We start from the raw sequence: 16,330 nt of genomic DNA, 5'->3' as shown, positions 1-16,330 counted from the left end.
AAAAAATAAAAACATTAAAAAAATAAAAAATAAAAAAATAAATATATATGTATCCAACATATGAGCAGCTAAAGATATTATGCAAATATCTGATTGGAGAAAGACAACAAGGTAATAGTAAGGGACTTCAATATCCTAATTTCAACAATAAATATATCATCCAGACAGAAAATCAGTAATAAAATGTTGAACTTGAACCATACTTTATATCAAATGGACCTAAGAGACATAACCAAATATTACAACACCAGCAGGATACATATCCTTTTCAAGCACACATGGAACAATACAAATACTGGCAAATTTAAGGAGATCGAAATCACACTGAACATCTTTTCTGACCACAAAGCTATGAAACTGGAAAATGATAACAGGAGGAAAGCTGGAAAATTCACAAATATGTGCAAATTAAACACACTCCTGAACAAACAATGGGTGAAAAAAGAAATACAAAAGGAAATCAAAAAATTATTGAAATAAATGAAAATGGAAACACAACATACCAAAACAAAAGGCCAACAGGTACATGAGAAGGTACTCAACATCACTAATCATCAAAGAAATGCAAATCAAGACCACAGTGACATACCACCTTATACCTGTTAGAATGATTACCATCAAAAAGAAGAGAGATATGTGCTGCAAAGGATGTGAAGAAAGGAAACGCTTGGCACTGTTGGTGGTTACATAAATTGGTAGAGCCACTATAAAAAAAAAAAAAAAGTATGGAGGTTGCTCAAATTAAAAAAAAATAAAACCTACCATATGACCCAGCAATCCCACTCCTAGCTATACATCCAAAGGAAAAGAAATCAGTATCTCAAAGGGATATCTAAACCCCCATGTTCATTGCAGCATTACTTATAATAGTCAAGATATGAAAACAACCTAAGATTTGTCAGTAGATGAATGGATAAAGAAGATGTGATATGTACATATAATGAAATATTCAGCCATAAGAAAAAATCCTGCCTTTTGTGACAACATGGATAAATCTTGTGGCTATCAGGCAAAGTGAAATAAATGAGAGAGAGAAAAATGCTATATGATACTATATTACTTATATGTGAAATATAATGAAGCCAAATTCATAGAAATAGACAATAGAATGGTGGTTGCCAAGGGCTGAGGGGTGGGAGTAATGGGGAATTGTTGGTTAAGGACACAAATTTCAAGTCATAAGATGTATAAGTTCTGGGGATCTACTGTACAATATGGTGACTATATGTAACCATATTGTATTATATACTTGAAAGTTGCTCTTACCTCATAAAAGAAACAGTAATTATGTGAGGTGACGGAGGTGGTAACTAACAATACTATGACAATCATATTGAAATACATAACTATGTCAAATTAACACGTTGTGCACCTTAAAGTTGCACAATGGTACATGTCAATTATACCTCAATAAAGCTGAAAAAGTAATAGACCTACCATATGATCCAGCAATTCCACTTCTGGGTATATATACAAAGAAACTAAAATCAATTTCTCGAAGAGATATCTATACTCGCATGTTCACTGCAGCTTTATTCACAACAGCCAAGACAAAGAAGCAACCTATATGTCTGTAGACAGATGACTGGATAAAGAAAATGTATATATATACAATAGACTATTATTCAGTCTTAAAAAAAAAAGAAATCCTTACTAGACTTTCTGTGGTGATCACATTGTGAGGTATATAAATGTCAAATCATTATATCGTACACCTGAAGCTAATATGATATTGTATACCAGCTATACTTATATTTTAAAAATAAGTAAATACAAAAAAAAGAAATTCTATCATTTGTGGCAGCCTGGATGAAGCTGGAGGACATTATACTAAGGGGAATAAGCCAGTCAGGGAAAGACAAACACTACATGACATCACTTATATGAGGAATCTAAAAACAGTCAAATGCATAGAACTGGAGCGTAGAATGGGGGCTGCCAGAGGCTGAGATAAAGGGAAACTAGGGAGATATTATTCAAAGGGTACAAAGTTTCAGCTACAGAAAATGAGTAATACTTATGATCCATTTGTTTTTTTTAAACGATTTTATTGAGGTATGGTTAACATACAAAAAAGCTGTACATATTTAATGTATACAGTGTGATGAGTTTGGAGATAATTATATATCCATGAAACCATCAGAATTTATGCCATAAAACTATTACCTCTAAAGGTTCCCTCCCTCTTATTATTATTATTATTATGTGTATGTGATAAAAATACTTAACATAAGATTTACCCTGTTAGCAAATTTTTAATAAACATATTACAATAAAGCCTTTAGAAGAAATATGAGAATACCTTCATAATTCAGGTGTAGGCAAAGCTTCCTTATATAAGAAGTAATAACCATAAGAGAAAAATGATAAAGTAGATTTTATCAAAATTTGAAACTACTGTTCATGAAAAGACATCGTTAAGAAAATGAACAGGTAAAACAAAGATTTGAAGAAAACATCCATATAACATATCTGACAAAGGACTGGCAATCAAGATAATATAAAAAGCATCTACCTTCAATTCCAGAAAAAAAGACTAAAACTCAATTTTTTAAATGGCCAAAAATTTTGAAAAGACACTTCATAAAATAAAATATATGGCAGGTAAATAATCACATAGAAAAGTGTTCAACATAGGCATCAAGGAGATGCAAAATAAAAACTGCATCACCACAGGACTGGCTAAAATTAAAAGAAAAATACCAAATGTCAGCAAGGATGTAGAACAATTGGAACTCTGCTACATTAGTGGGGGTTAGTACAAAATGCTCCAAACACTTTGAAAAAAGCTCTAGAAGTTCTAATAAAACTAATGACCACTTCTGGTCAAGATGGTAGAGTAGGTAAATGCAGTACTCAAATCTTCCCACAACCACATCAAAATTACAACTAAACTACAGAACCACCATGATTCAGAACTGCCTGAAACCCAGCTGAATGGAAGTCCAACAACTAGGGATTTAAAGAAGTCACAGAGAGACCGGTACGAGGGGCAGAGATACAGAACAGTAGTAATGGGCTGGTCACACATCCACGTGCAGTGGATAAAAATCAGGAGGGATATCTTAACTACAGAGGTCCCCCCTAAGGAGTGAGGTGTCCCAGCCTCACACCAGGCTCCCCCTGTCCAGAGTTCCAGTGCCAGGAAGAGAAGTCCCCATGACTTCTGGCTGAAAAAACCAGTGGGGATTATGGCTAAGTGAGATGGAGTGCTTCCAGAGTCCCAGGTAGTCCCTCTTTAAGGGCCCATGCACAGACTTACTCAAACTCACTTCTGAGCTCCAGTGTAGGGGCAGCAGATTGAAAGGCATCAGGGACATACAGGGAGGAAATGAAGTGTCTGGCATAAGGATGAGAGCTAGGAGGGTTGCTCTCTCCCAGAAAGAAATGCTGGGAGATGCCACTGTTTCTTTTCTGAGGCCCAACAAACCTGGTAGGTGGGCACCATATCTGAGTCTCCATCAACCTGGCTCACACTGTTTGCCAAGCTCTGGTGATTCCCCACCCAACTTGTGGGACTACCCAAGCTGTTTACAGTGGCTTTTCCATATGAATAGCCCGTAGGAGCTCACACTTGAGACTTCCTAAAATCTCTCAAACAAGCATCTGGCCTCAGCATTCCCCATATCTCTCATTAAGTGGCCCCAGGCCCAGCACTATCAGCAGCTGGCCTTGGTTTGCAGCTTAGCCTCTCCTGGCAGCGCCAAGCCAAGCATGAGTAGCAGCCATCTGCAGATAGCTTTGTAGATCATACCAGGTGGCCCTGGGTAGAACACAAGCAGTGACTGACCTTGGCCTGCACCGCCTGGAGGCCCCAGAGCCAGCTCACCCAGTGGTCAGCTTCAGACCACATCAAAGCACCACCAAACCACTTCCACAAGTGACACACTCAAGGAACAGGCTCAGCGGGCACCAGAGCCCTGTTGAAGTAAGTCCTGCTCTGTGGGGTGGGCCCCTGCACAGCTGATCCTCCATGGTGGTTGGTGATCACAGTCAGTCATTGCAACCAAGTGGCCTGGAGATAAATTCTTCACATTGACATGCCAATAAAAATCAAGGCTCAACTACAACAGGGGGGTGTAAACAGTCCACACTGGGGGGGGGGCACCTGGAGCACCCAGCTTGGTGATAGAGGAGGCTGTGCCACAGGACCCTATAGGACACCTACTACATTAGGCCATTCTACCAAGATATGGAGTCAAAGCAGCTCTACCTAATACATGGAAACAAATACAGGGGACTGCAAAAATGATGAGACAAAGAAACATGGTCCAAATGAAAGAACACAGCAAAACTGAAGAAAAATAAACTAAACAAGATGGAGACAAGCAATTTACTAGATGCAGAGTTCAAAACACTAGTTATAAGAATGCTCAATGAACTTAGTGAGAACCTCAACAGCATAAAAAAGATCCAGTCAGAAACGAAGGATATACACTAACTGAAATGAAGAACAATTTACAGGGAAACAACAGTAGGGAAGATGAAGCCAAGAATCAAATCAGTGATTTGAAATATAAGGAAGCAAAAAACACCCAATTGGAACAGTAAAAATAAAAAGAATCCAAAAAAATGAAGATAGCATAAGGAGACTCTGGGACAACTTCAAGCATACCAACGTTCGCATTATGGGGGTACTGGAGGGAGAAAAGAGAGAGCAAGAAATTGAAACCTATTTGAAAAAATGATGACAGAAAACTCCCATAACCTGGTGTAGGAAACAGACAAACAAGTCCAGGAAGTGCAGACTGTCCCAAACAAGATGAACCCAAAGTGGTCCTCACCAAGACACATCATAATTAAAATGGCAATGGTTAAAGACAGGGAAACTTAAAAATGGCAAGAGAAAAACAGTTACCTACAAGAGAGCTCCATAAAACTGTCAGCTGATTCCTCAACATAAACTTTGCAGGCCAGAATGTATTAGCAAGAAGTATTCAAAGTGATGAAAAGCAAGAATGTACATCCAAGATTACTCTACCCAGCAAAGCTATCATTTGCATTGAAGGACAGATAAAGAGCTTTCCAGACAAGAAAAAGCTAAAGGAGTTTATCACCACCAAATCAGTATTACATGAAATGTTAAAAGGCCTTCTTTAAAAAGAAAAAAATTATGAACAATAAAATGGCAATAAATACATATCTATCAACAACTGAATCTAAAAAGCAAAATAAATAAGCAGACCAGAAACAGACTCACAGATACAGAGAACATTTTGACAATTGCCAGAGAGGAGGGGGGTTGGGGTGATGGGATTAAGAAGTACAAAGTGCTAGTAACAAAACAGTCATAGGGATGTAAAGTAGAGCATAGGGAATATAGTCAATAATATTGTAATAATTATGTATGGTTTCAGATGGTAAGAGATTTATTGGGATGATCATTTAGTAAGTTACATAATGTCTAATCATTTGGGTGTACACCTGAAACTAATATAATACTGTATGTCAACTGTAATTGAAAAATAAAAAATGATTTAAATTTTTTAAAAACGAACCACATATAGTCACCACATTACCAATTAATCTGAATCCTAGGTATTTACTTAAAAAAAAAAAAAAGAATGTATTTGCACACAAAGACTGATTTAAGAATGCAGTTTTATACAAAATAGTCCAAAACTGTAACAGTTCAGGTATCTATTAATAGGCAAATTGAGAACCTAACTGTAGCATATTCATTCAATGGAATACTACTCAGCAGTAAAAAAGATCAGATTACTGACACATGCAACCGTATAAATCAATCTCAAGAACATAATATTAAGTGAAAGAACTTTTACATAAAAATACATGTTAGAAGAACATTTCTATAAAGTTATGGACTAGGCTACACTATGGCATAAAAAATTTAGAATAGTGGTTACTTCTGCATGAGTGGGACAGGAATTGACTGGGAAGGAGCAAGAGGGAGCTTACTGATGGTAGTATCTTGTTAGGGGTTTGAATTCCATAAGTGCATGTATTTGTTAAAAACTCAGCAAATGTACCCTTAAGATTTGTACATTCACTATATGTAAAATGTACATAAGAAGTATGTAAAAATATTGAACTCTAGTTAATGATATTCATGCTAAATATTTAAAGCATATGTACGGATGTCTTCAATTTACATAAAAACGTTAAAAATAAGATGGACTCTGGATAGATACAGGGACAGATAAAGGAATGGATATGTGAGAAAAACAAGTATAGGAAAATATTGATCACAGAACCAAAGTAGTGGCTATAAAAATATTTACTGTATGATTCTTTTGACTTTCTTCTATGCCTGAAAATGTGCAAAATAAAATATTGGTGCAAGGAGGTGGGTAACAAAAGACAAATCAAAGAAGGAAGAGACAGCAGAAAATGCTAAAGAGGAAACACGAGTGAAGTAGAAAAAAACAAGCCAGGTTTGATTTCCCAAAAGCCAGTTAGAAAAGTGACTTCAGAGGAGGGAACAGCCAATTGTGTAGTCTGAAAATTCAAGTAATATTAAAACAGGCCCTTTGAATCTGACTGTTAAGAGGAGTGTGAGTGGAGGAGGGAAGTCACACTAAAGTGGAGGGGTAGAAAACTGTTGGTGAGGAAGCAGAGCAGTAAATGAAACGAACTCCTCAGAAACATGGCTGTGAAGGAGGCCAGATAGACCAGCAGCAGCTGAAGAAGAATGTGGGGTCAAGATGATAGACAGTACTGGAGCATGTTTACGTGTGGATGGGAACGAGCTGGTAGAAAATCAGGGAACACAGCGGGCAGAACTGTGAGGACTTAATTTAGTTCAAATGAGGTTATGCTAGATTGGGCTGGGCCTTAATCCAATGACCAGTGTCCTTATAAGAAAAGGACACAATAAGAAAAGAAGTTTGGACAGAGAGAGATACAGAGAGGTGGCACGTGAGAGTGAAGACAGAAATCGCAGTGGTGCATCTGTAAGCCAAGGAAAAATCAAGCACTGCCAGCCGCCACCAAAAACTGGGAAGAAAAAAAGGCAGGGTTCTGCCCTAGAGCCTTCAGAGAGAGAGAACTTGGCAGTGCTGACACCTAGGTTTCAGACTTTTAGCCTCCAGAGCTATGAGGCTACATTTGTTATTTTAAACCACCCACTTTGTCGTACTTTGTCATGAAAGCCCTGCAAAACCAATACAGAAGAGATTAATAATGAAGAGACACAGGAAATAAGAACAGGGGTGATGTCCTTGACAAGGTGATATGGAACCATTTCCAAGGTGCCAGGTGAGGGGCTGGACTTTGAAAGTATCAGGGCCACCCTCTTCCACTGAAGTAAGTATAGTATCATTCAGGGCAGATCTAAATAAGTAAGGGTTTACCCAGAAGCTTTAGACAATAAATAATGCTTCAAACAGCCCTTTAATAGATTACCTATCCTTTTAACTAACACACAATATGCAGCCTACATATTAGAGTTACTAGTCTTCCTCTAAACATACAAGAACCAACCCATGAATCTTAAATACAGCAATTCTCTGCCTTCCAAAAGGAGTTTGAGAACCAAGAGGTAGGTCTTACCAACAGAAATGGAACCAGACACTCAGCCAGTGTTCAAAAGAGAGCTATCAAATAGATGAAAAGCCTGGTAATCCAAAATTAGGAAGCTCCTTACCTTGAGCTGCTGCTGGAGTTCACTGTTCAACCGGGCCAGCACTGCATTTGCCTCTTTATTTTTGCGGATAGCGGTTTGAATAGCCTTCTTCTGTTTGGAAGATTGTCTACAAAAAGTACAAACAGTTCAGTGAAATAGAACTTAGAGGTCTGGACCCGGGACCCTTGTCAGACTCTCTGATTCATGAGAAGTGCTAAACTAACAAGGCGCTAAATGTCACAGGGCTCCAAAAATAAAATCATATATATACAAGCAGGCAGGCAGGCACACACCAAATTAAACGCATTTGTCAGGATGAATTATTTACACCTAAAGTACCCATTTTATAACTTGAAGAAAAACCGTGAATAGGGCCTTTTCAAACACTTTGTGTTCCATTTATTCCAAGTTATTTTAATTTCTTCTGGACAAACCATATGAACTGGAATGCCCTTTTTGTGTAGGCATTAACGGCATTTAGAAGACCTGCAGGTGGCCCTTGTGGACAAGTCTGAAGGTAAAACAAGAACATTCTCTTTAGCAAAGATCCTACATTAATTTAGCCAGCCTACAAAACTCTCCTTTACTCCTTTATTATTAGGGATCAATGCCTGAGTACAAGTGAGCACGTGCATATGCATACACCAGCATATACAGTTGTAGCACTTGAGAAATGCACAGAAATATTTCAATACTCATAGTCCCAAATTAAGTCAATAGTACATTCATAGAACAGGTATAAATAGGGTGACCATATGTCCCACTTTGCCCATTACAGTCTCTGCTTACACTGCTTGTTTGGCCCTAATTATTCTTAGCACTCTTTCTCCCTTGAAACTGTCCACAGTTGAGATGATAAATCAACATGGTTGTATAACCTACAACTTTATATCCCACAGCAAGAAATACTGAATTCTCATAGTGAAACGGCAATTTAAGTTCCCCTAGAAAAACAAACTTATTTGTAATCACTAGGAGATAGGTTCTAGGCCAGAGCAACTCAACTGAAATACATTGTGACCACTGTAGCAATCTCATTAATATTCACTGAGAATATTCTCTATGCCAACCACTCTGCTACTCTGTATTCAGCATGTAAGTTCTGTACATGTTTTTATATATCTAAGGATTTCAGTTTAAGTCTTTGTAGGTGATGTATTTTTTTTCTGTATGCTATTCTGTACAAGGCATACTTACTCCCTTCCCCCCAAAATCTAAAGGTTTCTTTAAAAACCAAACCTAGACTTAGCACACAACCCAACAATCACACTTCTGAACATTTATTCCAGAGAAATGAAAACTATGTACACACAAGAACGTGTACACAGATGCTCATAGCAGCTTCAGTTGTAATACTCAATAACTAAACACAACTAAAACGTCTCTCAACAGGTGAATGACTACACAGAGTATTGTACATCCATTCCATAGAGTAATGCTTAGCAGTACTAATTGAGATACATAACAACTTCAATGGATGTCAAGGGTATTATGCCAAGTGCAAAAAGACACATGACGTACAATTGTATTTATATGACATTATAAAAATGACAAAACTATAGAAATAGAAAACAGGTTAGTGGTTTCCAGGGCAAGAAATGGTAGAGAAGAGAGGGTAGGTATGACTCCTGTATCTTGATTACAGTACTGGTTACAAGACTCTACATATGTGATAAAATAGCAATGAACTACTGTTGACCCTTGAATAGCATGGGTTTGAACTGCACAGGTCCACTTATATGCAGATTTTTTTCAATAAATACCTGTACTGTTTTTGATCCATGATTGGGAGTCCACAGATTTGAAAGACTGACTGTATGCCCTGACTGACCCATTTCCTATGGGGCACTTGGACCAAATCCATGGATTTTGGTATCTGCAGGGGGTAGAGTGGGGATCCTGTAACCAATCCCCTGCAGACACCAAGTGTTTGGAGAGTGAAAGCTGTACATGGATTTTTGACTTCATGGGTTGGGGGGGTCTATGACCCTAAACCCCATGTCGTTCAAGCATCAACTGTATACACATACACTGTCCTAATGCCCATTTTCTGGTTTTGATACTATACCACATCGAGAACATCATGTAGGTGTGCAGACACTGCCACACTGGCGGCTGGACATGGCCTTAAGTAGTAGAGGACACCTCCTGGGGTTACAGAGATTAGCAGAAGCCACGGAGGCTGGCATAAGTTTAGTGTCTAGCATTAGGAAGGGATCCAAATTTATTCTTTTGCATGTGGAAATCCAGTTCTCCCAGCACCATTTGTTGAAAGGAGATATATTGTCTGCCTGTTGAGTTACTGTCCCTCACCTGGCATAAGTTTAGCCACAGTACTGTCACACAATATCGTCTATCTCCAAACTGCTCAAACCATTCTATTTTCCAAAGTCCATCCTAAGAAGACACACAAGATGTGGGGGGAAAACCAATTAAACCAAATTATTTTAAAGAAAAACTCTACTCTTGTCCTTAAGGGCAGGTCATTAATGATTATACAGTCCAAGATCTGCTTATATGATATGATTTGTAACTTGTACTCAGTTCCTTTGCCCTAAATTAAGTAGACAATGATAACATGTAAAGGAGAATTTCTTTCTTATAATAGGCCAGTTCTGATGTTCATTTCCCAAAGACCTGGTGAGGATTTTGCAACTAATTTATTTTTTAGGCTTTCTTAAGGAGTGTTATGATAGAGAATTAAGAAAATGATTTGTGACTTTTCTCAAAGTGGATACATAGTAAAGGCCAATCTAAATGAAAAGGACACAGGTTTATTTACTATAGACAATGGATGTTTAAGGGCATCAAAGTTTAATTCTTTCCCATAACACTGGTTGAGAAAGGACCATATATAGACTAGCCATCATGTACCTGGCTGTCTCTCTCCCCAGGGCTTAAAAAATTATGAAAGATAAGTCACTTCTTATCATTAATAAACTGGTCTGAGAACTAAAATCAGTTTCATGAAGTTCCCTGACCCAAAAGGTTAACTCCCTGCCATTTATAACACTGTTTGTATTGCTGGTAGGTACTAGTCTCTCAGCCTGACACCATGTGGTTACGTAACCAGTGAGAGAGTATCATGGTGAGGGACAGTCACTGAACAGGCAGACAAAATGTCTCCTTTCAACAAATGGTGCTGGGACAACTGGATATCCACATGCAAAAAAGTAAAGTTGGACCCTTTCCTAATTCTATACACAAAAATGAACTCAAAGTTGATCATAGGCTTCAATCTAAGACCTGAAACTATAAAAATTTTAGATGCAAACACAGGAACAAATCTTATGAACTTGGGTTAGGCAAAAGTTTACTAGATGTGATACCAAAAGCACCAAGTAACAGAAGAAAAAAATGGAAAAATTGGATTTCATCAAAATTTGAAACTTTGTGCTGCAAATAATACCATCAAGAAAGTGAAAAGACAACACACAGAATGGGAGAAAATATTTGCAAATTAGATATCTGATAAGGTGCCTGTATCCAGAATAAAGAACTCATAACTCAAAAATAAAGATAAATAATCCAATGTAAGAATGAGCAAAGAATCTGAGTAGACATTTTTTCAAAGACGATACACAAATGGCCAATAAGCACATGAAAAAATGCTCAACATCATCAGTCATTAGGAAAATGCAATCAAAACCACAATTATCACTTCACATCCACTAGGAAGACTATAATTTTTTTTATTTTTTATTTATTTATTTATTTACTTTTTAAATACATTTGTCTCTGCCTCCCCCCGACCACCAGATAATAACAAGCACTGGCAAGGAAGTGAAGAAACTGGAACTCTTGTACATTACTGGCAGGACTGTAAAATGCTGCAGCCACTGTGGAACACAGTTTGGCAATTCCCCAAACTGTAAAACAGACTTACTGTAAGACCCAGCATATCTACCCCTAGGTATATGCTCAAGACAAATGAAAATATAAGTCCCCATGAAAACTTGTAAACAAATGGTATAGCAGCATTATTCTTAATAGCTGAAAAATATAAACAACCCAAATGGCCATAAACTGATGGATGGATGAATAAAATGTGGTCTATCAATACAATGGGAAATTATTCAGCAATAAAAAAGAATTGAGTTCTGATTGATGATGCTACAACATGGATAAACCCTGAAGACATTATGCTAAATAAAAGAATCTAGTCACAAAAGACTACATGTATGATTCCATTTACATAAAATGCCCAGAACAGGGAAATCTATAAAGACAGAAAGTAGATTAGTAGCTGCCTGGGGCTTGGGAAAAGGGAGAATGGAAAGTGACTGCTAATGGACACAGAATTTCTTTTGGGGGTGATAAAAATGTTCGAAAATTAGATCATGGTGATGGTTGCACAACTTTGTGAATATGCTAAAAACCACTAAATTGTACACTGAAATGGGTGAATTGTATGCTTTGCGAATTATATCTCCATAAAGCTGTTTAAAAAACAACAAATAAAGACACGAAAATGAATGAAAACACTCCCAACTGCCTTGCCAATCCATTCTGGAGGCTGTTGCAGCCACCACTGACTGACTAGCATTAATGTAAAGCAGAGATTAAAGTGGAAAACTGGGGAATTACATGGAAGAAAGTTTAGCCATGTTTGTCCCTGAGAACAATCCATGCCCTAGGCTTGGGGATGGCTGGAAGATGAAAGCTCTCAGTGACCTGTACAGACAAAATACACTTCCTTTAAGCACTGATGGCAGCAGGGAACTGTCCATTTGGAAAACCAAAACCAAAACCAAAACCATCCTCTGAAAAAGAGTGCTACACAGATTTAGAATGGGGCTTTGGCTTCAAAGGCAAGTTACACCAACAAAACTTGTTGCTTTACTTAGTTCCAATATAGTCACAGGGATGTAAAGTGCAACATAGGGAACACAGTCAATAATACTGTAATAACTATGTATGGTGCCAAGGGGGTACTGAAACATCAGGGGATGGGGGGAGAACACTTTATAAAGTATGTGATTGACCACCATGCTGTATACCTGAAACTAATACAAAATAATGTTGACTGCAAACTCTAATTGAAAAATTAAAAAAAGAAAACACCTGTTGCTTTTCTTTCCCTAACAGTGTAAGCAGGAGAAAATACACAGCAGTCACTGAGACATGCAAGGTCTCAAGGGCCATTTCATGATGGATCTTGAGCATTTACATTAGTGACCAGTAGGGCTCACTTGAAGTCATACACAGCAGCAGGTTTCTGCCCTTGATGCCTTGCTCAATTTCACAACAGGGAAACTGAGGCAACTGCTAGCTCTTCTTAAGCCAACACCTCTGAAAAAGGATTGTTTGTCTAGAGCATTGTTCTCTTGGTCCCTCTGCCCACCCTCCAATGTCTGTTACAGCCAGCTAGATAGATGTCTTGGAGATTCTGCAGGTGATGATTCTGTGCTGAGGTGATGAACAACAAACTTCATGGGGATTAAAAAGATTATGGGGATGTAATATACAGATAGGAAAAAGAGTCAATAACATCATAATAAACTCTATACAATGAAAGATCATTACTAGCCTTACTTGTAAGAAATATAAATGTTGAATCACTATGTTGTATGCCTGAAACTAATATAATACTGTATGTTAATTATAACTAAAAATAAATTTAAACTTTTTTAAAAAATCAATCTAATATGTTAGAAACGGTTTCTAATGATAGTTTTGAGTTTTAGTAATCATAAATGAAGGAAAAAAATCTTTTATATTTGAAGTTTTTATCTTTCAAATATATATTTTTTTCTTTTTTTTAAAATTTATTTACTTTTCAAATACATTTGTCTCTGCCTTCCCCCCACCACTTTCCCTTATACCCCACATATACTGCAAGTTGGGTCTGAGGGTCATGAAGCTAGCGATGTTTGCCATGGGGAAATGTAAGATAAGACAGGCAAAGAGGGACAACTGCCATTTACATTGCTGCCTTCTTCCGAGGAAAATGTGAGCCAGCACAAGGAGTGGAAGCAGAGAAGGAAGGGAAATAAATCCAATCAAATCAGAATACACCATGGTCTTTTCTTCACTTGCCCCTTGGGTCAGGCTAGGACCTATAGTTTAGAAGCCTGTTTCTATGTGACTAGAAAATAGTAATCCCACCACAGAGATGAGTAAGGTAAGACTGCATCCATAAAATCACCTCTCCTTATGGTATGAGTGTAAATGTAAACATGTCTACATGTACATATATATGAAGATTTAAAAGGAAGTCTTTGACCCTGCTCTCACTTATCTGTTCTACTTACTTTTGGACTGTTGGATGCGGTTTCACAGTTGCTGCAGACACTGGTCCGCCAACAGTGGCAGGAGGCTCTTGATTTTCTGTAGCTTGATTTTCAGGTCGTAATTTCCTACGGATGGGTTTTGATGGTGGCTGAGAATATGGTATGTCCTGTAGGTTAAAAACAAAACAAAACCCCAATATGTTAAAAAATTAAATGCTCCTCCCATCATGCCAATGCCCCTATGTTCCTCTAAGGTTAGGCACGTGCTCTACTGGAACTCTACACTCAAAGATATGTGGCTGATTCACTGTTCAGCAAGAGCTGGAAGATATGGGCATCAGATTCCAATGGCCTTTCTTTCCTCCTTGTTTTGTTTTGTTTTGTTTTGTTTCATGCTTGCAGACTATAGTCTCTTTTTCTGTCACCTGGAAAGACATAAGAATCAGATTCCAGGAACCCATCCAACCTTGTTACCTTACTATTGTAAATGCTGTGTGCATCTCATAGCACAGAACCTTTTCTACTGAAGACAAAATTCGCTCTTGCCTCCCTTTGGGGCTGTTTGGAATATGTTCTAAGTATTGAAGTTTGTAACGGTCTCAGTCATGTGTTCAGCATTTTCTAACCCCCAGTTACTACATGGTTATCTTCTGGAAGGAGACAGTTGGCCTACTTCCTGGAAGGCCCCTTCTTCACCTGTGTTCCTGAGCTAGGGCCTGCTCTCTTTCCGGAGAGAAGGGCCTGAGAAAATGGGGAAGCACAAGAGAAGGGTGAAAACATGAAAGGACAGCACGATGAGTGAGGGATACTTACTGAACAAATGACCTGGGACTCAGTGATGTGGGCAGGCTGAGGTGAAGAAGCCAAAGCACAAAGACAAAGGTGGGGAGACTACCATGCCCCCAAAAGGTGCTCCTAGAGGCTTAGCAGTATGCAGGATTCTGCTAAAGCCATCTGTCCCTCCCCACCTCACCTCTTGATCTTACTAACAGCAAAGCTGCAGTATTTAGCTGGGAGATTAAAGAGGGAAGTGCGAACTGCCAGCAACATCAAGGTCTGGCCCAGGAATCATCAGGACCCCGTCTTCACAAAGAACCCAAATTCTAGGAAATCTGGATCATTAACATTCAAGTCAGGACATGAAAACTTAAAACAGGAAATGTGCTAACAGATGCAAGAAGCCCAAGAGAGGAATCACAAGGCCACCATGGTGGCACCCTTGTGCTGGCCTTACCTTCTTTGTTGGACTACTCTCTGCAGCTTGGGAGGGGGCTCTGCTCAGTTGGGGGTGTAGCTCGGCCTCAGACCCCTGTTCAGACTGCAGCAAAAGATCAATGAAAGGATAAAAATGCGAAACCATAACCACCCAAACATATAAATAAGAGCACTTAGGAAAATAGTCACTACAAGAAAATTTATTTAGACCAAGTTGCAGTCAAGCATGGGCAGGTCTACTGATCCTTGGGAAACCTTCTGTATACCCTGCTCTTCCCTCTCACCCCCCCCTTCCAGCATTGCTGAACCTCAGGAAAAGCAGTCATATGCATATTTTCTTTAACTGGACATATATATTGCTAAATAAGTAACACTTCATAAGTTCAAACTAAAAATAACAAAGCTTATGGGAAAAATAGCATGGGAAAATTAAAATTTTAACCTAAGCACTAACAAAAACAATAATCATAACAGAAAACACTGAAATTTTAAAAATATATTAAATTTCTAATAAAGAAACACTCTAGACTGAGATCCAAGATGGTGGAGGAGTAAGTGGAAGCTACATTAACCTCCTCCCATCACCAATCTGGAATTACCACTAAATTGTAGAGAAATCATCCTGAACATCCAAATGAACACTAGCTGGAGAGAACCCTTATGACCACGAACAGACAGAAGAAACAGCTTCAGCACAATGTGACTGATAGGGAGTATGGAGGAGGTGTGAGAGGAATGGCTGGGCTCCCGTGGGCAGCAGCTGAAGTTCTGGAGGGTATTTCAGTGGCCGGGGCAGTTATCCCTGAGAAGTGTGGGGTCTAAAAGCCAAGCTGTGCTCCCCAGTCTACAGCACCAGAGCCAGAAAGGAACTCAGATAACATCCAGCTGTGAAAAGCAGCAGGGGTTCTGTTGGCCAGGGAGAGGCAGCTGGATGCAAAGAGCCTTTTAAAGGGCCAACACAAAAAATTTCATTTGCAGCCACTTACTCTGGGCTCCAGCAGAGGGAGGGAAGAGTAGACTAGACATGCTGGAGGAGAGTCTGGAGTTGGGGACTCTGGAGAGAGAAATGAAGGAACAGCTGCCAGGATGGCTGTGCTGAGTCATTCCCCATACTTCAGAAGTCATTACTCTCAACAGAGCACTCCTCTCTGAATGGCATCAGCCTGAGGAGAAGGAATAGCCCCACTCTGGGGTGCTTAAGCCAGGCTGCTGAACAGCTTGATCAGTTTAGCAGCTGATAAGCTTAATAACTGGTTAGTTTAACAACTAAGGCAAAAAAATACAAAGCAGCAGCAGA

General features: G+C 38.7%; 1 protein-coding gene across 2 annotated transcripts in view; it reads right to left on the bottom strand.

Moving 5' to 3' along the window:
- Positions 1-16,330, bottom strand: part of REPS2 (RALBP1 associated Eps domain containing 2) — a 217,372-nt gene that overhangs the window by 14,105 nt on the left and 186,937 nt on the right. For both annotated transcript variants that reach the window (XM_054581101.1, XM_054581102.1), the window contains exons 15-17: positions 15,053-15,136; positions 13,840-13,985; positions 7,607-7,712 (exon numbers count right to left, since the gene is read on the bottom strand). In XM_054581101.1, the coding sequence (XP_054437076.1) occupies positions 7,607-7,712; positions 13,840-13,985; positions 15,053-15,136 (336 nt within the window). The remainder of the gene's footprint in view (positions 1-7,606; positions 7,713-13,839; positions 13,986-15,052; positions 15,137-16,330) is intronic.

The sequence above is a fragment of the Pteronotus mesoamericanus genome, unplaced genomic scaffold (genome assembly GCF_021234165.1).
Source record: "Pteronotus mesoamericanus isolate MK-2021 breed Mesoamerican mustached bat unplaced genomic scaffold, CSHL_Meso_final contig_65, whole genome shotgun sequence".
Lineage (NCBI taxonomy): Eukaryota > Metazoa > Chordata > Mammalia > Chiroptera > Mormoopidae > Pteronotus > Pteronotus mesoamericanus.
Note: the sequence above shows the minus strand (reverse complement) of the source record. Positions and strands in the feature narration are given on the sequence as shown.